General features: G+C 38.6%; 2 protein-coding genes across 8 annotated transcripts in view; both read right to left on the minus strand.

Annotated features, from left to right (window-relative positions):
- Positions 1 to 23,665, minus strand: part of SH3GL3 (SH3 domain containing GRB2 like 3, endophilin A3) — a 285,361-nt gene that overhangs the window by 42,026 nt on the left and 219,670 nt on the right. For 6 of the 7 annotated variants that reach the window (XR_003429226.1, XM_027089203.1, XM_027089207.1 and 3 more), the window contains 3 exons: positions 15,895 to 15,963; positions 9,924 to 9,996; positions 7,189 to 7,332 (listed from right to left, as the gene is read on the minus strand). Coding sequence is in view for 6 of the 7 variants with exons in the window: in XM_027089203.1 (XP_026945004.1) it covers positions 7,189 to 7,332; positions 9,924 to 9,996; positions 15,895 to 15,963 (286 nt within the window). In the remaining variant the exon portion in view is untranslated. The remainder of the gene's footprint in view (positions 1 to 7,188; positions 7,333 to 9,923; positions 9,997 to 15,894; positions 15,964 to 23,665) is intronic. The other variant, XM_027089209.1, reaches the window with a different exon arrangement.
- Positions 620 to 4,580, minus strand: LOC113610795 (ubiquitin-like modifier-activating enzyme 5). Its single transcript, XM_027089202.1, is given in 3 exon segments — positions 620 to 3,636; positions 3,638 to 3,776; positions 3,778 to 4,580. Coding segments are annotated over 3 exon segments (1,272 nt in total). The 5' UTR covers positions 4,566 to 4,580; the 3' UTR covers positions 620 to 3,291.

Here is a 23,665-nt window from a genome sequence, read left to right on the forward strand (position 1 = left end):
ACTTTCCCCCCACTTTCCTAGATGAATGACTATGGCCTAATACCGGAATCGTCGATTTCCATATCTTGCTTTGCTACCACTACATGAGTAGCAAACGTGACAAATTCTCCCGGAAGATTTAACATATCAAATTCGACTCACACCCAATATAATTTATCAATTTAAAGTAATCTCAATCAAAATTTAGTAAGTTTTTTGGGGATTCTCTGAGGGTCCAGTAGTTAGGACTCAGCGCTTTCACTACCAAGGGCCTGGGTTCAATCCCTGGTCAGGGAACTAAGATCCTACAAGCAAAAAAAAAAAATTTTTAAAGTTTCTTGTTTTTTAGTAGAGGGGACTTAAAATGACTCTAAGTTTCATCTGGAAAAATAAAACAGATGAGTATGTCCATGAAATTTTTATAACATCTAGGGGAAATTTTAGTTAAATATATTAAAATATATTTTAAAATGACAATATTTAAAACAACATGACACTTGATCAAAACAGGGTACAGACCAAGAAAACAGAAGAGAAAGACCAGAAACAAACTTAAAATATATAAAATTTTATAACAAAACAGTTATAGAAAATCAGCAGAAAAATGTTGAACTTTTCAATAAAATGTTAGGGCAACTGGCTATGTATTTGTAAGAACACAAAATGAAAACCCTATTGCACAGTACTCATCCATTAAATTCAGGAGCTTGGGAATTTAAAGGTAAGAAAAGAAAACATATGTATGAAAATAAAGTATAAATAAACATTTACACAGCTTATTACTGAAGCAGGGAGGAGCGGAAAAGTTTTTCTAAACGTGATACCAAAGCCATAAACCATAAAAGAAGACCAATGAGCCCCACTAAATAAAAAGCAAATATCTTCTTCCATTAAGATGTCCTCCACCTACAACATCAGAAGGTACATGCCTACCTGGGGCAAAACTTCATCAACATATGAGACAGACAAAAAGCAAGTATCCTGACCACTGAAAAAGCTCATAAACCAGTAAGAAAAAAAAAATGAACACCTTAATAGAAAAATAGGCAAAGGACACAGATATACAATTCACAAAGATGATGACAAACGTGAAAAAAAAAATCTACCTCACACATAATCCAAAAAATAAAGTTAAAACAGCACCCAGATATCAGTTTTATTTGCTATAAATCAAATTATCAGTTATTTAAAAGGAAACTAAAAAGACAATTCCCAGAGTTAGTACCTGTGCTGAGAAACACACTCTCATACCTTCCTGGCAGGAGTGTCAAAATGGTATAACCTTTCTGGAGGGTCATTTGGGACTATGCTTCAAACACCTGAAAAATCAGGCATACTCTTTTTTTTTCTGGTCAAGCACTATGAGTTTATTTAGTAATGTAAAATCCAGTGAGGATTAATTTTTCATAGCTGCCTACATATACAGGTTTTCATGGCATACAGATTGTCAAGAGAGCTCTCTAGGTTACAAAAGATACTTGTCACCAGATTTTTTCTGCTAAAATAATAACTTTAATGGAAGATATGACAAAAAAATTAGATAAGATTTGGTACAGTATAAGACACCAGCAGGGTACAGTGCCAAATTAAGAACAGAAAAAAGGTCTTTAGAAGATAGCAGGTTCTAATATGTATAACTGTTTCAATTTGTGTACACCTGAAACTAACACATATTGTAAATCAACCATACTCCAATAAAAATTGTTTAAAAAAAGGATAGTAGGTTCTAGCTATTTATCAAACTATATAAACTTATAAGTAAAGCCCTACCAAATTAGTGTACCAGAGGTACCAAATTTGTACACCAAAGGAGTGGGACTTAGAAAGACTGCATTTCTTTTTTGAAATTCAAAGCATCTCTAGGAACTAGAAAAGTTATTTTACAGATGACTACACTAAAATGTTAAACAACAAATGATCTACTAAGGCAACGTAAATATGTTTCAAGGCTAGAAAAACTATCCCCATACTTTCCTGACATCACTCTAAACATAAGAATCGCAGTATGCTAAAATCTCAAAGCTAATATATTAAACATATTTGATATTTGGAGCTTTCTGAAATTATTTTTAGAATTTTACTTTACAAGTGGGAAATGCACTTTTAATTTTTTAATGACATTTTCCTCCTAGAGATAGAATTTAGACATTTATATCTTTTCAGAGCAAAAAAGTCATCAAAATAGGAGACTAGCATAGTACCAGCCTACAGATAATGGTTACACATGCATGTGTCTTTATTAGCCTCCAAACCATTAGGAATTTATTTCAAACAAGGTTCTCTAAGCCTTCATTATTTGTATGCAAAATCCAGAGAAAACCAGTTTATCAAATTACGATTTCATGGTCACGATCAGGGAAAATGATACTCTTCCCTGTGAAGAAATACATGTCAGTCGTTGCAGAGGCAAGTTAGACCTCTTTTATTGTGTGTTACCCAGGACAAACCTTTGCCAATATCTAATTACCCACGGAATCAAATTTAAATAAAATGAAGTATTAGAAGGTAGCCCATATGATGGGTATAATTTAGATGATCTTAGCCTAAATTTATTTTTGCTCCTCAATAAAGCACACTGACTCAGATATATGTTCCACAGATGATATGCTTTTTCTTAATCAGTGCAGAAATAGCATTTGTACATCCTGAAAATATGTTTATCTGTCTATCCATGAAGAAAGCTTCCTCTTATTTGCCTCTGTCTTGTTTTGAATATATAATTCAGAGGTTTACAAACTTTTCCAATGACTGTATTTCAGCTTGTGTTTCATCAGGAAACATTTGAAAGGATGTTTTTATTTTACAGGTTTACTATTTGAAATTCATTATTGCTCAAGTTAGTAGTCGTGGGCAGTTTTCCTGTAGAGAGCAATTCCAAACACAATGAGTAGATGCCTGCTGGCTCGAATCAATAGGTTGTACCTCTTGTCCTTTCCCTATATTTGACCACACACTATTCTGTTGTTCATGGCCTCAGGCAAATCAAATTGGTCCTTTCTTCCCACCCCTCCCAAAAGGCCAAAACAGTTCAATGGCTAAGTTTTAAATAAGATTTATAACTGCCTGCAATAATCCTTTGAAGTTTTCTTACTAGAATGAAACATGAGTTTTAGGAGAGTTTCTGATTTAGTTGAAGTGGGGGGGGGCGGGTAACAAGCAATAGTCACAGTATTTTTAAAAAATATAATAATTCAGTGAAGATTATACATCAACTGATGTTGCCCTAAGTTTTCTCAGTTTTAAATGATTTTTTTTTTAATTGCTAGGGAACAGGTTTAGACACAGGAAATAAAATACAGGCCAGTCCATTATTTACATGCTCTTCATCTTGGCCATGAGGTCTTCCAAGCTTTCACCAGAATCTTCCACTGTTACTTCAGGTACAGAATCTTCTTGCTTTGGGGGAAGTGTATATGCCACTGTAATTCCTTCAGGTAAGTCAGGAATTGGACCTGAAGAATTTTTCAGTTCCTCTTCTGAAACCTCGGGTACCAACTGAATACCCCACTCATTGTCGTCATGTATTATCTCTTCCTCTTTTTGAACAACCTCCTGTGTGGGCAGTGCTGCTACCTTTTTCTTATATTCTTCCTGTTGCTTCCTACAATTTCTGTCATCACACTGAGGATTTGGCTTCATGGACATAGTAGGGAAAAAAATCCTGCATTGCATTGTATCCAAGGTAAAAACTAACAGTACCAAAATTTAACAGAAACTTTAACACATTTTGTACCAAGATCCCAGCAACCACTCCCATAGTGGTAGGAAGACTGGCTGCACAAACACCTTCTCGTTTCAGTCTTCTCATCAATATTTGCAGCAACTACAAGTGGTGGAGTACACACAAAACAAGCAGATTCTCCAGGAATTATGAGCTGTATATGCCCTGAAACTGCATTTTCACTGACCCCAGACTCCATCCATGTTTGTCCAAGCTCATTACAAGCTGTATTTATTGTCATTCGAGCTTCAAAACTGTCCACACAGCTAAGAACTAGGTCAACAGGTTTTCCTTCTTCTAATCCACCATTACTTATTCTATTCATGAAACGTTCAAAGTTTTCTACTGTGGTTACATTGTAGTTGTGTACTTCAAAAAGAACACCAGGATTAATGTTCCTCAAAGTATGTTCTGCTGCTTGAACTTTACTTAATCCTGCTTGATGAGGTTGGAAGAAAAGTCTATTCATATTGGCCAGTTCCACCTTGTCATAGTCAAAGAGTAGCAACTTACCAATGCCACATCTTGTCAGCATTTCAGCAGTCACACTGCCAACTCCACCAACACCTACTATTGCTACAGCAAAGGTACGGATTTTCTCATAGTCACTTACAATTCCCATTCGTTTCAATGCCATCAGGCGGCTGTAGGGGTTGGAATCCACCACTTCGGGGCTCATCTTTTCGACGCAGGCCCAACCGCCTCCTCCATTGCCGCCCCCCAGGGCCCGGCAACTTCTCTCCTGGGCCAGTTCCCGCTCCGGCTCCTCGACCCACTGCTGCAGCCGCTCCACAGACTCGGCCATGGCTGCGACCCTGGCCGCCAGTGCTCCCAGCCCCAGTTGTCGACGTCGCCGCCGCCCCATGCTGTTGGCCTGCTGGGCCCGCGAGGGGTATGTGAGGAGGCACCTCGCAACGGCCTTCCTAGCCCACAACCCTGAGGAAGCCCTCCCGGCGCCTCCTGGACTGACAATCTCTGCCGCTCCCGTGGGCCTCCCGGCCGGGCATACTCTTGACCCAGCAACTTCACTACCAGGAATTTCATCTAAGAACATAATCTTGGATATTCCCAAAGTTTTATCCATGAAAGTGCCTATCGTAAATGCTATGTAATTTTTTTTTCCACATAAAGAAGAAAAATCTAAATACCCTAAATGGGATTGATGGAACAAACTGTGGATACATGGACCATTATGCAGCCTTTAAAAACAATATGGTAGAAGACTGTCTTATGACATGGACCACGCTATAGCCAGTGGGAATAAGTAGATTACAAAAGGGAATTAGGGTCCCTATCAAACTACCACTGGCATTTTTCACAGAACTGCAACAAAAAATTTCACAATTTGTATGGAAACACAAAAGACCCCGAATAGCCAAAGCAATCTTGAGAACGAAAAACGGAGCTGGAGGAATCAGGCTTCCTGACTTCAGACTATACTACAAAGCTACAGTAATCAAGACAGTATGGTACTGGCACAAAAACAGAAAGACAGATCAATGGAACAGGATAGAAAGCCCAGAGATAAACCCACGCACATATGGTCACCTTATCTTTGACAAAGGAGGCAGGAATGTACAGTGGAGAAAGGACAGCCTCTTCAATAAGTGGTGCTGGGAAAACTGGACAGGTACATGTAAAAGTATGAGATTAGATCACTCCCTAACACCATACACAAAAATAAGCTCAAAATGGATTAAAGACCTAAATGTAAGGCCAGAAACTATCAAACTCTTAGAGGAAAACATAGGCAGAACACTCTATGACATAAATCACAGCAAGGTCCTTTTTGACCCACCTCCTAGAGAAATGGAAATAAAAACAAAAGTAAACAAATGGGACCTAATGAAACTTAAAAGCTTTTGCACAGCAAAGGAAACCATAAAGAAGACCAAAAGACAACCCTCAGAATGGGAGAAAATATTTGCAAATGAAGCAACTGACAAAGGATTAATCTCCAAAATTTATAAGCAGCTCATGCAGCTTAATAACAAAAAAACAAACAACCCAATCCAAAAATGGGCAGAAGACCTAAATAGACATTTCTCCAAAGAAGATATACAGATTGCCAACAAACACATGAAAGAATGCTCAACATCACTAATCATTAGAGAAATGCAAATCAAAACTACAATGAGATATCATCTCACACCAGTCAGAATGGCCATCATCAAAAAATCTAGAAACAATAAATGCTGGAGAGGGTGTGGAGAAAAGGGAACCCTCTTACACTGTTGGTGGGAATGTAAATTGATACAGCCACTGTGGAGAACAGTATGGAGGTTCCTTAAAAAACTACAAATAGAACTACCATATGACCCAGCAATCCCACTACTGGGCATATACCCTGAGAAAACCATAATTCAAAAAGAGTCATGTACCAAAATGTTCATTGCAGCTCTATTTATGATAGCCCGGAGATGGAAACAACCTAAGTGTCCATCATCGGATGAATGGATAAAGAAGATGTGGCACATATATACAATGGAATATTACTCAGCCATAAAAAGAAACGAAATTGAGCTATTTGTAATGAGGTGGATAGACCTAGAGTCTGTCATACAGAGTGAAGTAAGTCAGAAAGAGAGAGACAAATACCGTATGCTAACACATATATATGGAATTTAAGAAAAAAAAATGTCATGAAAAACCTAGGGGTGAAACAGGAATAAAGACACAGACCTACTGGAGAACAGACTTGAGGATATGGGGAAGGGGAAGGGTAAGCTATGACAAAGCGAGAGAGAGGCATGGACATATATACACTACCAAACGTAAGGTAGATAGCTAGTGGGAAGCAGCCGCATAGCACAGGGAGATCAGCTCGGTGCTTTGTGACCGCCTGGAGGGGTGGGATAGGGAGGGTGGGAGGGAGGGAGACGCAAGCGGGAAGAGATATGGGAACATATGTATATATATAACTGATTCATTTTTTGTTGTGAAGCTGAAACTAACATACCATTGTAAAGCAATTATACTCCAATAAAGATGTTAAAATGAAAAAAAAGGGAATTAGGGTATGTATACTATAACCCCATTTTAATTTTTTTAAAGGTGTATGTGAATATATATATAAGAATAAACAAAAGGTATAAAGGATATACAGCAAAGTGTGTAATTGGGCCCATCACTGGGTAGGGAACTATGGGTGATGCTGGCATTTTCCTTTATTTTACTTGCCTATGTTTTCTAAACTTCCTGCGATAAACATGTATTACTTTTCTTTTAATTTTTATTTATTTATTTATATTTTGGCTGCGCCACTCGGCATGCAGGATCTTAGTTCCCTAACCAGGGATCGAACCCACGCCCCCTGCATTGGAAGCACCAGGGTCTTAACCACTGGACCGCCAGGGAATTCCCGAACATGTATTGCTTTGATAATATGAAAAAAATAACAAGCGTTGTTAAGATGAAGGTTTTGTGCATAACCTAAAATTGACAGAGGATGCATTCTCAGCTCTCCCGGGTGATGTGGGGATACTCACCAAAAGCGGAGCCTTCCCCGAGCTCCTTCCCGTATTTCAGCATGCAGTCGCCCAGCAAGCCTTCCGTCTGTGGGTATCCCGTGGTTTTCACCTGTCCTCGGATCTTCGACACAGTGTTCAGCATTCCTAGCTTAGCTCTGTATGCTTAAAAACATTATCATTTGTAATTCCTTAAAATGGCACGGCGGAGTGACAGGTACATAGCATGTAACAAATGGGGCTGGAGAAATCAAGGTCGCCCTAGACAAAATGTCAGAGCCCTGAGACAGGAAGGTAACTTGTGTCACCAAGTTACTCGCATGGTTTTCTAGATTCTTAACCAGGGTGGGTGCTAAGGGCACTGTTGCACAAACGTGATGAAAAATAGAAATTATGGCGCACACTGTGGACTCCCAAACAATAGTAACCGGGGCTCTCATTACCCCACCCACAGCTCACTCACTGAGTCACACACTGACACCTGGGCAGACAAATTTTCCTGGGGACCAATTGCAAACTAACAACAGAATTGCTGAGGTGGGTGTTGCAAACCAACTGGTGGTTAACAGCCCCCCACCCCCAAGAGTGTATCCAGACTGATGATATTTAACTTCATGGTACAGGGCCACTGCGCTGCACACTCCTGTCTAGGAAGCCTAACCAGTAGGAGACAGATGCCCCCGTGGGGAACCGGAGTCTGTGTTGATGGTCCCTCAGGTGCAGCTCCACTCCTGGACCCAAGGGAAATGACAGGTGGCCACTAAGTCCTTTCTCTGACTTAGGCCATGAGTGTTTACTAATCCCAGCTCTGTGCAACACACCATGCTAATCACTGGGACTCCAGAGAGACCTAAGACAGCCTCTGACCTCAAGGAGCTCACAGTCCTTGCTCCTCAAGGAGCTCACAGTTACTGGAGGGCAGAAAATACAAGATGTAATTATGCAAATAAAGTCTGATGTGGTGTACAGAAAGGAAAATATAACAATACGCTGAATAAAGATGGAAAGATGCCCCCAAAAGTGCAGAAATAGTGTAAGATGAAGAAGGGGGAATGCTTATTATGGTTTATAACCAACAGATAAAGAGTAGGCTGCTTTGACCAAAGAAGAAATTAATACAGGACAAATCAGGAAATACCTAGGGGGAAATGTGACTATGAACTGAACACCAAGCTAAGGATTTGGGAATTTATTCTGTAGGCTAGGTGGTGGGTGAGGTAATTTTAGGTTGTAAAAGGGTAAATTTTTATTGTCTTTTATTTTAATAATTACATATTTATTGTGCACGCAAAGCACCAAGGATCCTGTTAAAATGTACAGTCTGATGCAGTCAGTCTGGGATGAGCCCAAGTTTCTGCATTTCCCACAGTCTCTCCGGGGATGCCGATCCTCCTGGGCCATGGACCACACTTCGAGTAGCAAAGCTTTAGACACTCACGGTGCCAGTCTTTTTGAATCTTGCCCACCTCATCCTTGAAGCACTTATCCTCCTGGTCCCCAGGCACACAGGCTTCACTCTCCCGCCACACAGACACACAGACACACACACCCACACACACAGACACACGGACACACAGACACACAGACACACACACACACACACACACACTCTGCTCCTCTTCCCCACTGTCAGGGCGGGATGTGGGATGCAGCAGTCCTGTGACTGAGGGCCACTAAATGGAATGAGAGGCTGCTAGGCCTCCCTTCCTCTTCTCCAGGAATAACCAGAGGTGTCTGGCCAAGTGGACACTTTGGCCGGTACCTCCCTACCCCATTCCAGTGTCAGCTCATTGAGGGCAGGTTCCCTTCCAACTCAACCGTATATCCCAGGACCCAGGAAACCCCCTTGCCTAGAGGGAGCATTTGCTAAACATGTGCTGACTGATTCATCAGGAAAAGGGGACTTGTGTGGTTCAATCACGGATGAGGCCCAGGAAGAGATATATAATTATGCTTTTTAAAACTATAATCAGCTGTACAATTTTAAAGAATTCTATACCTGCCATCCTGCCTGGACATAATATTTTATTCAATGTATGTTTTTAAATTTATTTTCTAGATTTTCAGATGGTTGGATGTGTGCTGATTTCTACAGCCGAGGCAATCACGATAATTATGTGCAAATAATAAATTCATACAAAGTAAAGGCAGATTTGGAAAGCCACAGAATTCAAAGCTTGGACGCCCTCTATTGGTTTCTATAGTTTAGAACTTAGGAAAACTTCATCAAGGGATGCTGCTTCAATACCTAGGAGTGAAAAGACCTCCTGTCCAGAAGCTGCGGTAACACTGGACCTTCTCATGTTTCTCATGTTTATCATACCTCACTTCATCAGCATTTAAGCCATGAAGTGAAAGCCATTTCAAAGTCACAGGCACCGTTAGAACAGGATGGCAGAAATTTTTTTAAAAAAAAGAGGAAACAGCTGAATAAGAAAACACGGACAAAATATTTAGTGGGTTTCCGAAGCACCTCATAAAAAATGTCTTTGCTTAGCAGTGTCTTGCTGCTAAGACCAAGACTCCACCCAAATAACGTCACCATAGTTCACAGAAGTGTCTGTTCTGTTTGTCATCAGCTAGGATTCACTGCAACTACCTTTAGTCACTCAACTTAAAAAAACTGAATTTCATTATTCGGACACAGAGGACATTGTTTCTAGATCACGTCAACCATACGCTCGGTAAACCTAGATTATTAGAACCTGTGACAGCGAATGAACAATTGAATATTTCAAGACATTTTCTAACTTTACCTGGATTCGGCTGAAGATATTCTGTAGCTTTTGAAAGAATTTCTGCAACAGCTTTATTGGTAACGTCTATTTTCTTAAAAAAAGAGAAACACATGAAGATATTGGTAAATGACCAACAGTGAATTCTACAGAAAAACAAACAGAGAAATAAATTTGATCAATTTAATATTTATAACACCATTTAATGATTTTAATCCAAATGGACATTTTCAACATTTTTGGAAGAGGTAGTATTTTCTTAACTTTTTGATTCGGGGACATCCTTCCAATACTTGTTCCTCCCAATGATGGGAGAACACTAACTTCTTATTCAACATTAAAATGAATATTAATGTAATATTTAGGAAACTTGGACAAGTTATTATGCTCCACTAGTTTATTGATTGTGCTTGAAGGTCTCTCAAAACCAAGACTAGACACTTCTGAGCCAAACTTCCCTTATTTGCTGGGTGAACTTGAATTTCTGTACTTGTATAAGGATGCCATAATAAGGATTCACGTGAGAAACGACCTCAGTAAGCCAACGACAAAAGAATCATCATCACTAGTATCAATATTATCACTGAAATACATATTCTTCTGTTCTGTGGGCAGAAGATGCTAACAACAAAGGTTTCCCTGCCAGGTTAAGACTGAATCTTTCCTTCCTCAAAACCATTCCTGTATACTCTGGCTGTTGGTTACCCAGAAAATGAATGTGAGACTATACAATAAAAGTTAACTATGCGCATGTCAATAGCTTTACTTTATACCATCAACAGCCCAAAAGAAAATGTTTTCAAGGAAAAGGAGATCCTGCTCATAAGAGCAGCAATTAAATAATAAGCAATAACGAGGAAGAAATATTATGAGAAATGTACAATACATACTTGAAAAGCCACATTCCTAGATGGGAAAATTCAGTTTTGGAAATAGGTAAATCCTCCCCCAATTAACATGTAAAAGTAATTCAAAGCCTATCACACTTTCAATTTTTTCTTTTTTTGGTTAAAACTTGGCAAATTAATAATAAAGTTAGATTCATACATCACACTACATACAGGATTAAAAATATGGACCTAAAAACAAACTGTAAAAGTACTAAACCATGCAGGAGAATATTTTGAAATACGGGGGTGGAAAGGATATTCCAGGCATCACCGAAATCCAAGCATCATAGATGAAAAGACCTAAGTTCTGACTCCATAAAATTTCAAATGGAACGGTGAAAAGACACAATACACGAAGTTTGATAAAAGTGGTGAACAGAAACTAAAATGCAAAAAAATAAAGGGTTAGTATCTATTATACTCCGTACTCCCATTAGAAAAAAAAAGCCACCTGACTAGAAAGAAGGCAATCCACAAAAGAGGAGAAATACAAGTTGCTTATAAACATTTGACAAAATATTCAGGAAAATTATAAAAAAGGAGATACTTTCCACTCACCAGATTGACCCCCCAAAAATCTTTTTTAATTGACTAGACGCCATATAAGGTATTATACAGGTATGGAGTAATGGGCCCTTTCATATACAATAGGAGTGCTAAATGATACGACCTCTCTGAGATCAAGGTGAAGTACCTATTAATGTACCATCTATCATACTTCCAGGGGCTTAGCATCTAGAAACATACCAGTAAACTGCACGGAGGTAAAAAGATGTTTCTTAGACCATCTTACATAGTCATAAAAACTGAAAACAACTTAAATTACAATCAATAGGAGACTGACTTGATAAATTGTGAAACATCCAACTAAGGAATACTCTTTAATCACAGGGGGAAACACACAGAAGATCTATAGGTACTGGGAAGACGTCCACTGTACACTGCTAAGGAAAAAAGCAAGCTGGGAGTGATGGCTAATACAAAAAACCTCATTTTTGTCATTTAAAAATCTATGATCTGTTCAGGGTCAGAAGCTTTCAACGAAGCACTCTCATCCAACCTGAAATTGTATTTGTTCCCCTTAGCTGAATGCTTAAATCTGGGGCCCCAGGAAGGTTTAAAAAGACAGTACAGAAATGAAGAAATGAATCAAACCCATATTACTGACACACGTGTGCTAGCTGTGTGTGTGGGAATGCGCCTGTGTGTATGTGTACTTGACCTGGTAACTTGTTTTGTAAACTTTGAACTCTCTTCAGTATGTTCAATTGTTTATGAAGATCTTTGAAATGTTTAAGAAAATTTGATAACTTAATGTTTACATTTTATTAGAGTTACAAGAAATGTAAGTGCATAGGAGAATCCTGTTTTAGATTTGATGTTACGTTTGAGGGACTCCTATGCACTGCATTTGTATTGCAGGAATTTGCATTAAGGGGATTTGCTTAATTATGTAACTAGTTGGTGACAAATGTATAAGGATTTCATCTGTTCAGCTTATGACTTAATGGAAACTAAAATGAAGATTAACTAAAAATGATCATCATTTTTATACTGAAATTACTAATTTATAAATAAAATCTATATGTGCAGTTTAAGGCTTAAGAAGAACTAGGTTTTTTATCGTATAATATCGCTTATATGTGGAATCAAGAAAAATGGTACAGATGAACTTATTTGCAAAGCAGAAATAGAGTCACAGATGTGGAGAACAAACGTATGGTTACCAAGGGGGGAAGGGAGGATGGGATGAATTGGGAGATTGGGACTGACATATATACACTACTATGTATAAAACAGATAGCTAATGAGAACCTGCTGTGTAGCACAGGGAACTCTACTCAGTGCTCTGTGGTGACCTAAATGGGAAGGAAATCCAAAAAAGAGGGGATATATGTATATATATGACTGATACACTTTGCTGTACAGCAGAAACTAACACAACATTGTAAAGCAACTATACTCCAATAAAAATTAATTTAAAAAAAAAAAGAAAAAAACCTAGGTTTTAGATTTATAACTTTATATATATTCAACATTAATTAAAACACAATGTAGAGTGGTCATTCCATGTATACAACCCTCTTTGGACATGAAAAGCCACCAGGTATCTAGGAGTCACCTCTGAGGGGTGAGGATGAGAGGAGGTAGAGGCGGGAATACTTTCTACTTAGGCTCTTCTATTTCTTTTGGGAAAAAAATGCCAAGAAACAAATGGCCTAAAACTCACACGCCTTGATGTACACATACTGGTGGTGCTTCCAGGACAGCCCAGGAATCAATACAAGGAATAAACCCTTTACAAATTAAAGAGGATGCCACCAAACATGTTGGCAAAAATAGGCAATCAAGTTGAACACTGAAAAAAATAACTCACGTAGTTTAAAAACAAAAAAATTAAAAACAAAACCTCCCTTCTAGAATAACTGAGGACATCGGGGGGTGGGTATGTGTGTTCAGGTTAGGAAAATGCAATGCAAATATCTCAGCAAACCATCAGGACAAACAGGGGAAAGCAGAGAGGTGAAAATTATTTTTGTAAAGCCTACCTGGTGTGAGGGCGTCTTTGTTGGTAGATTAAATCTGGAATTTCCATCTGTGTTGGTACCCTACCCCTGAGGTGCCCAAAGCCTGTGCCACTGACACTCCCAGACCTCAGCCCTTGGGTTAGAGAGCTGCTGGCAGCCCTGATTTCTGACACCTGTTCATAATAATCTTTTTTTTTTTTTAATTTAAAGAATCGGGAGATTGGGATTGATATATATACACTAATAGGTATAAAATGGATAACTAATAAGAACCTGCTGTATAAAAAAATAAATAAAATAAAATTCAAAAAAAAATCCACATCTGTCATTATATCCTTCTAATTCCTTATGTAGTTTGTGTTTTCCCTTTTCCCTCTCTTGCTCACACTTAGTAGAGGTGGTCTTTCAAAAAAAAAAAAAAAAAGTTCTTGGTTTTATTTATTGATTCTACCTTTTTGTTATTATGGTTTTATATTTTATTAATTTCTCATTTATCTGTATTGATTTCTTCCTTCCACCTAGAGTGATTTACTTTGCTGTTAGTTTCCTAGCTTTTTGGCTGGAATGATTTATTCACTCTCTTCCAACAATTTATTTTCTATTAAATGCATTGAAGACTTAGCCATATATCACAGATTTTGACATAGACAGTTCTCATGACTAAGTGATCTTTAATTTTACTTTTCATTTCCTCTTGAAACAAGAATTATTTTTACATGTTCTCCCATTTCCAAACATCCAGAATTTGGCAACTATACCTTCCTTGTAATCCTTGTGTTCTATGATTTTACTGTGAGAAATCTGTTGAGTTGTTTTCCCATATCCCAATAAATAACTGATTATTGAAATTGTTTTAAAGAAATTTGAAATGAATTCTCAATTTGAGGAATGCAAGTATCTATATGATTTACAATCAAAGTTAATAGTCATACTTTATGAAAATTCTCTATGAGCCTATCTATTATTTAATTATGTTATTTTATGAGAAAGGTATGCAAAATCTTCTACTCTGATATTTGTCAGTTCTCTATGCATTGACAGCTTTTACTTTACATATTCAGATGCCATGTTAAATGATGCATAATGGTTCATAACTGCTATAATTTCCTGAGAGATTACATGATACATCTTTCTATACTTTTTTAAAACCTTCTTTTTCCTTTTAGTGGCCTCATAATTCACCCGTTTTAGAAAGTCCTTAAAACTTCTTGACCTATTAAATATTTCCATGCTTTTCACTGCTGTAATAAAACAGATAATAGATTTTCTTTTTGTATTTCTTCTGTCACTCATTCAGGTTTGGGGAGGGAAAGGAAGTAATAAACAAGAGGGGTCTCAGTCCAACAACCGAAACTAAAATTATTGAAATGTACTTTTAAACTTAACATCTCAACTGAATCATTTTATTAGTAATAAAGTTACACAAATATCTTTATCTATCAAGAGATTTTTAAAGTAATTTTAGGTATGCCAATGATGTTTAAATGTTCTACGTTTTTCAATCTTCAGAAACTAACTTTTTCCAAAAGCAAAACAAAATAAGCTTTCTATCAAGGCCTTAACATTTCTAGAAAATTAATTGTGCTCACCCAGAAAATAAGAAGCTCCCTGGAGAACAGTGTAGCCAGATCCAGGGTATCCTGAAGACAGTAACCCCTACACCCCCAAGGCACAGTCTGGGGCTGGACTTTCTTCCCCAGAATCTGCTGAAAGCTGTACTACCTGCTATAGCCTGTATCGTCCATGTTACACCTGAGGAAAGATGCTTTGCTTTCTCTCTGCCCTCTCTCACCTGGGGACTCTAATTATTAAAACTAGGCTATGTTTAAAGGTCCCAAAACAAAGGGGAAAGGACCTGAGGAAGCTGATAATTAGTGATGGTCCCACTTCTGCCTCCACCTAAACTACTTCACACAGTTGACCAGGAAGCTTGTTCAGGGACCGAGACTCTACAGTCTTCCTTTGTCATGTGTTAACAATCACGTCTGTAACGTGCTCATTGTATTTTTTAAATGCTTTCATACACGTTAATTCTTCTGCATAATTCTCAAAACATCCACACGAGGCAAGCAGAGCACATATTATCATCCTTGTGTCACCCGTCAGGAAACTCTGAAACCAGCTTATCCAAGTTGATTGACGTGGCTGGTTCCAGTCGATTAAACTTACTTGTTATGCAGCTGCTGAAACACGTGGGAACAGGGTCAGAGTCTTCCACACACTAAATCAATATTTATATATTCGAAGAGCCTCCTCCCCGTAATACATTTCGACTCTCCAAGATATTAAATCACAACCACTTTGGCCTACACTGTTTGCCAAGATGGACCATCTTTTGAGCATTCTGACTCTTGTCCACTAGAGGGAACCAGTTAGCCAATATCCCATCTCCCAAGGTCCAGGGTCTTTATTTGGACCTTGAAGTATAAAAGAACTGCCTTTTGGACTCCATAATCCACGCCTGAATTCAAACATCCTAGATCCCCACTCTAATATCCTTTACAGTATCAGTATATATCACATCACAAGGAAAGTCAAATTTATAAGATAATTTATATTAAAATGTTCTCTTACCCTTTCCATGTCAAGAAATTCATCATCTAGTTTCGTTCCTTCAACGCCACTTATTTTTTCACTAAACAGCTGTAGAAGTAAACACAAGTAATTGTACTGTACAATCATTTGTTATCACAGTATTTTACCCAAATTATTACAAACAAAAACAAAAAAACTCAGGTTCAGCTTGTTGGATTTTTTTGAATTAAGTCATTTAAGAAAATTGTTGGAAGGAGTAACCATAGCTAAGAACATGGGAAGATACACATTCCTCATTCATTCAACAGATATTTATTATGCACCTACTATATGTAAAACACATGGTAGTTGCTCTAGTAGAAACATAAGTAAGATTAATCCTGGTCATCCAGGAACCCACAGTTCAGCAAAGGAGTTCATATACCAACAGTCAACTAAATTACAAGGGAGAGGGCTTCCCTGGTGGCACAGTGGTTAAGAATCCACCTGCCAATGCAGGGGACACGGGTTCGAGCCCTGGTCCGGGAAGATCCCACATGCTGTGGAACAGCTAAGCTCGTGTGCCACAGCTACAGAGCCTGCGCTCTAGAGCCCGCAAGCCACAACTACTGAGCCCGCAAGTCACAGCTACTGAGCCCACACACCACAGCTACTGAAGCCCACGCACCTAGAACCCAGGCTCTGCAACAAGAGAAGCCACCGCAATGAGAAGCCCGCACACTGCAACGAAGAGTAGCCCCGGCTCGCTGCAACTAGAGAAGGCCCGCGCGCAGCAACGAAGACCCAACACAGCCAAAAATAAATAAATAAACTTATAAAATACAAGGGAGAAACAATAAGAATACAAAATAATAGTACAGAACACAAATTATTGTAAACATCTTAAGTGATAAGCATTTCAGTGATTCATAGAAAGGATTCTGCGAACCTACAGTGTAAAAGGTAAGGGTGGGATCCATCCAGGACTTGTTTCCTAGAAAGCTTGGCATCTGAACTGGCTTTTTAAGGACAGGGGACATTTCAACGGTCAGGACTGAAGGAAGGCCTTCTGGTGTGAGGCAGCATGGAAAAAGACCCAGAGGCAGCAATTCGTAGGGCAGTTTCTCAACCTGGGCACTCTGATATTTATATCAGATAATTCTTTGCTGAGGAGACTGTCCTGTGCATTGTAGGATGTTTAACAGCATCCCTGGACTCTACCTACTAGAGACCGGCAGCACACACAACCCCATTGTGAAAACCAACAATGTCTCTGGACAGTTGAGAACTACTGATATAGGACCAAGTGTGCTCAAGAAACAGCAAGAAATTTGGTTTAGCTGTAATGAATGGTACTCAAGGGAGAATGAAGGAAAATAAAAGCTGAAAGGTAGACAGAGGCCAGACCACACAGATTCTCAAATGCCAAGGTAAAGAATATGATTGAGAAGTCCCTAGAGTTTCTTCATCAAACAATGCAGTTGGAAAACCTTTTAGAAAACCAACTTTGGCTCCAGTGTGGGTTGGATTAGAAAACAAGGAGACTGGATGAGCAGTAGAAAATATGTTAAGTCACTTTCTTTAGAAAAGTACACATCTACAGGATTTGTTTACACCTTTAAAATACTTATATGAATATAAAACTCAGTAGTAAAGGGAGGTGGGTACCATCAATTAATGGTAAAAAAAAAAATTGTAGGTTGTTTTAAATGTTAAGTGTGGTTTTCTGCTACTACTTACACTACTACTATCAGACACACAGTGTTACTGTTTAATAGGAAGAATATACGTGCAGACAGTATTTAACTTAAATTTGAGGTGTGAGAGGGAATTACTTGAAGAGAGATGAAAGATTACCAAAAAAAAGGCTACAACTCCCCATCTTCCCTGTTTCTATGTCTTTGCCATGCCTCCTAGACAGAGCTGGAGTCTATTTCCACCTTAAAGAATTGAGTTGGGCATGTGACTTGTCTTGAGCCATAAAAACAAGCCTAGGCTCTACAAGATCTTGTGTGCTTTCACTCGTTCTCTTGAAACCCTGCTGCCACCATGTGAACAAGCCTGAGATAATTTGCTAGGTGGTGAGAGACAAGTGGCCCCAACACCTTCAGTCAGGACAACCAGTTAATTCCCCAAACCAGAGCTCTTTAGTTTGACCTGCAGCTGACTGCAGACACTGTGAAAGCCCAGCCGATACCAGCTTAACCTGCTGACCCATGGAAGCATGGGCCATTTACATGGTCATTGTTCTAGACCACTAAATGTTGGAGCACTTTGTTACTCAACAGAAGCTGACAGATACACTAAGACAATAGTTTTTGTTTTCAGGCTCAGTATTGAAGTCAGAGAGGATTATTCTAATGCCTTGATACCACGGGTAACCTTCAACAAGAACAATTGAGAATCCCATTGCCATACACCAGGCAGTGTTTGAAACAGATATCCATCAATTAAGTCCCCCAAATCTCTTTTTATTCAGTAGTGAAATCATTTAAAATACTGGTTCTTAACTTTGGAGGTAATTTTCTGAAAATTACACAACCACACCCCAGGAAAAACCCTCCATGTTCTGTTGCATGGTAAATTGCAAAAATGGCCATAATGCTTTGCAGTTCCTCCCATCAAGATATGGATTTTATTTCTCCACCCATAACTTGCTTTGGTCAATTGAATAGAATGTAAACAACCCTGTGTGAATATTGACTTTGGACCTTATAGATACATTACAGCTATAAAGAGACTTGGTAGATACTTCTGCTCACTCTCTGAGGTCCACTGTGACCATCTCCATGTGAATAAGCCTGAGCTTGCCTGCTAGAGAATGAAAGACCACTTGGAACAGAGATAGACATCCCAGCTGAGCCATCCCAGAGCACCAAAACCACAGCTCACCTGACCACTGACCACCAAGAGGTCAGTGAGCCTGGGCCCAGCTAAGATCAGCCAGATCAACAGACCCACCCAGTAAATCCCAGCTCAAATTGCTGACCTACAGAGTTGTGAACTAAATAAATGGGTTTTGTTTTAAGTCACTATGTTTGGGGGCAGTTTGTTACACAGCAAAACTGACTGATACAATTACCTGCAATTTCAGAGGGCTACTGGAACCACAGAAGCCCATGCATATACCCTTGTTTTAAAATATCCCTTTGAAAATCCTTCTAGTATTGAGAGTTAGACCTGAAACTTACCCAGCCTGAATCAGTTCTCACTGGTTCAGGTTATACTTGTTCTATTTTTAGAAATCAGAGTGTCTAACAGAAGGAGTGTTCCCACTTTTAAGAACAGAAACTAATGAGATTAATATTTGTTTCTTATTTGGAAGGAGACACCAATATGGGATTTTTTTCAACAGGAGTCATGGTTAAGAGTCATGATCATTCCTCTGTTTTTCCTGAATTCCCCAGTGATGTTCAGCTATTTTGAAAAGTAAGCGTAAATAGACGCATGGGGCTCCCCTGGTGGCGCAGTGGTTGAGAGTCCGCCTGGCGATGCAGGGGACATGGGTTCATGCCCTGGTCTGGGAAGATCCCACATGCTGCGGAGCAGCTGGGCCCGTGAGCCATGGCCGCTGAGCCTGCGCGTCCGGAGCCTGTGCTCCGCAACGGGAGAGGCCACAACAGTGAGAGGCCCGCGTACCACAAAAAAAAAAAAAAAAAATGCATGATATTAGCTCTTTAGACCACTTGATGATATTTAATTCTTCATCATTCAAGAAATATCGTTGAGCATCTACTATGTGATAGAGAGACAAAAAGATAAGAAAGACAGGGGTGATCACTACAGGGCTCCTGATCTCATTCCAGAGTTACAGAAACTGCAGTCCTATTTCTTTTAAGTGTTGGAAACTATATATAAATACTGAAGCTTCTACTTCTGGTCAAAATGACTAGATAAACTCAACTATGATACATGGCCTATGCCCTCAATACATAGCAATGAAAGATTAAGTATCAAAAGAGAAAAGCAAAAAGATAAGCAATGCTTAAAAAGAGAATAAAGTTTTTGTAGGGACAAGAAAAGGAAGAAAAACACAATATGGCGAGCAGGGTTGAAGCCTCAGTCTTGCTGAGCTTCTTGTCTGCCACAGGCTCTGGCAGCCAGCAGTCTGGTTCCTTTTGGGTAAAAAGGGATCTAAAGTGGTCCATGAGACAAGAACCTGGAATCAAGCTCTGCTCAAAGCCAGGGGATGGGCAGGAAAAGGAGGCTGGAAAAAATATCCAGATGCAAACCAGTGTCCGAGGTTAGTATGTTTGGGAATCTGCAGGCTCATGGAGACTGGAGAGCAAAGAACCAATCAAGTTACCACCGCCACCCCCCACCAGCTCTGTGGCTAGACTGAGATATCCCCAATATCACCATAGAGCAGAAACCATCATTCAGCATCTGGGCCTTAGGAAGCGAGGTGGAAGAAATCACAACCACTAGATAGAAGGGTGCACAGAGGGATTAAAAGTGACAAAAAGACCCCCTCCCCAATTAAAAGTTAGCCTCTAAATCTAAATTCTAAGGCCCATGAATCAATATAACATCAAGTAAGACAGCCAACAAAATCACAGATCACAACATGAATTTACTCCTGGTGAAAATACTTTTATGAAACAATCTGACAAAGACTTTATATGTTTAGACATTACCAATATGATAAATGAAGGAATAACTTCTATTAATAAAGAGCAAGTAATTACACAAAAGGAGGGGATTCTTAAATAGCTCTAAAAAATTAGAAATCTTGGAAATAAAAAAATAGATAGTCATGAAAATGAAAAATTCAAGAGATGATATAAACTCCAGACTGGGCACAATCAGAGAGAGAACTGGTAAACTGGAAAATATTACTAAGGAAACTCATCAAAGAACAAAAAGTTTTAAAGGACAAAGAAGTCTTACTTTTTTAATATGAAATGTCAATGAATATGGAGCATAAGTGAGAGGCTCCAAGATATACCTGATAAGCATTCCAGAAAAAAGGACATCCTATGAGAGAATCAATATTTTGATTTAATAGCTCTTTTTTTCCTACAGTTAAAGGAAGATATGAGTCTACAGCTTGAAAGTGCACTCAAGCGCTAAGCAAGATAAATATTAACTCATACCTAGACACGTCAAGATCTCAAGAATAAAAATTTCTAAAACTACCACAGGGGGAAAAACAAACAACCAAAGCAACAATAAAAATGACAGATTTCTCTTTGGCAAGAATAGACGCCAGGATACAATGGAGGTAAAGCTTCAAAGTGCTGAGAAGAAATAAGTGAAAATCTAGAATTTTATGTCTCCATAAACTGCTGTTTAATAAAGAGAACAAAATAAAGATATATACAGACTATCACAGTCACTAATAAAAGTAATGCTAAAATACTTCATCAAGGAAATAAAAATTGAACCAAAATGGAAAGTATGGATCACAAGAAACAATGGTGAGAACAGGAATTGAAAAACTATGGTGGTAAATGTAACTATTGATTAAAAAACAAACAAGCAAAAGGTAAAATTAAATCCTTAAGCAATAATAACATAAGGAGTGGGAAGGGTGTTCAGTGGATATATATATATATATATTTTTTTGCGGTACGCGGGCCTCTCACTGTTGCGGCCTCTCCCGTTGCGGAGCACAGGCTCTGGACGCGCAGGCTCAGCGGCCATGGCTCACGGGCCCAGCCGCTCCGCGGCATGTGGGATCCTCCCGTACCGGGGCACGAACCCGCGTCCCCTGCATCGGCAGGTGGACCCTCAACCACTGCGCCACCAGGGAAGCCCTCAGTGGATATTCTGAACAGGCTAAGGTTTGTCTGTGTTCAGGAGGAGGTGGGAAATGGGCATAAATGTAACACTGTTATAATAATGTATGAGAAGTATCTGCTTTATATAATTAATGGTAGCTACTAAAAGCACAAAAAAATAATATACATATAATACTATGTGGGTTATAACACAGTATCCATACCAGCACGTTTGGAAAATCAGTGTTTTCCAATCCAAAAGAAAACAAAGGCAAAGGATATGGAGGGGAACATAAAAGATGACCAGTGGAAACTACAAAATAAGATAGTAATCAGAAGTCCAAATAAATTAGTAATCATTACCTATGTAAATCAATTCAATTCAACCCATGAAAGGATAATTAATAGAGTAGATTTTTTAAATCCAGCTATATAAAGCTTTTAAGAGACACACCTAAAACACAACGCACAGAAAGAGTGAAAACAGATAAATTATACATACTAGGAAAATACCAATCAAACTAAACCCGGACAACAATAATATCAAACAAAAAACACTTTAAGGCAAAGCATTAATAAGGATAGAGACTTAACCTAATAATAAAAGGAGCAATCCACCAAAATTCTGTTATAATAGAATCCACCTAACAGCATAACTTCAGAAAAAAAAAAAAAAGTAAAGCAAAAACTGAAAGAAATAACTGAAACTAACAAATCCACAACCATTATGGGGATTTTAACACAACTCTATCAGAAAACTGACAGATTAAAAAAAAAAAAAACTTGGAAGGGATATAGATGGTTTGAATGATCAAATTAATAACCCTAATCAAATATGCACGAATACATAAATCCCTCTGGTCAATAAACAGACAATGTATAGTCTTTGCAAGTATAGATAGAACATCAGAAACACTGACCATTTACTAGGTCACAAATCAGTCAGTACCCCAAAGAACATATTTTTAACCATAATGCAATTAAATTAGAAATCTACAATATAAATAACTATGTAGGTATAAAATTTTAGAATTCAGTCCTAAATTACAATGAGTTTAAAAGGAAACCCTAAGAGGAATTAGCAAAATAATAATAATAACAATAAAACTACTATATGTCAAAACCTGTGAGATGCAGCGAAAGCAGTGTTTAGAAAGCACTGTATTACTGTATTTTTTTTTTAAATTCATTTTTTTAAAAAAACACCTCAGTGTTTCAAACTGACACATATCATTCAATCTAATTCAACAAATATCTGAAAGTCTACCAACTAGGTCAATATGCTAGAGATACAAAGATCAATCAATCTACATTCCAGCCACTTACAGGCCCATTGAGAAGCAAAAGTAAATGCCCACAACACAATGAGATGCAGATAATAGAGATGCAGAATTTGCTGTTCAAACTCAGACGGAAGAAAGCAAATTAAATGGATGAAAAGATGCCAAGAAATTTCCAGAAATGAGCCTAGAAGAATATATGGAGTGCACCAAGGAGACTAGAGAAGAAGTGGCATTTCTGGCAGAGAGAATAGCATAGGCAAAGGCATACCTTATTAAAATATATATATATATGGGCTTCCCTGGTGGCGTAGTCGTTATGAATCTGCCTGCCAATGCAGGGGACACGGGTTTGAGCCCTGGTCTGGGAAGATCCACATGCCGCGGAGCAACTAAGCCCATGCGCCACAACTACTGAGCCGGTGCTCTAGAGCCCGTGAGCCACAAGTACTGAGCCCATGTGCCACAACTACTGAAGCCCGCGCGCCTAGAGCCCGGGCTCTGCAATGAGAAGCCCGCACACCGCAAGGAAGAGTAGCCCCCGCTCGCTGCAACTAGAGAAAGCCCACACACAGCAACGAAGACCCAAAGCAGCCAAAAATAAATTAATTAATTTAAATATATATCTATATATATGAAGGCACTTAGGAAACAGCATAACAATACAATAAAGATAATGAAAATGGAAATCTGACCCCAAATGAAAATGAACATACAAGCATATAGGCAGAGGTCAGATTATGAGGCTGAATTTAATCCTGTGGGCAATGGGTTTTTAAGCAGGTGAGTGATATGACTGGGTCTGCATTTCAGGAATATTACTTGAAT

The sequence above is a fragment of the Aethalodelphis obliquidens genome, unplaced genomic scaffold, assembly GCF_003676395.1.
Source record: "Aethalodelphis obliquidens isolate GAN/ISIS:26980383/991018 unplaced genomic scaffold, ASM367639v1 scaffold65, whole genome shotgun sequence".
NCBI classification, from domain to species: domain Eukaryota; kingdom Metazoa; phylum Chordata; class Mammalia; order Artiodactyla; family Delphinidae; genus Aethalodelphis; species Aethalodelphis obliquidens.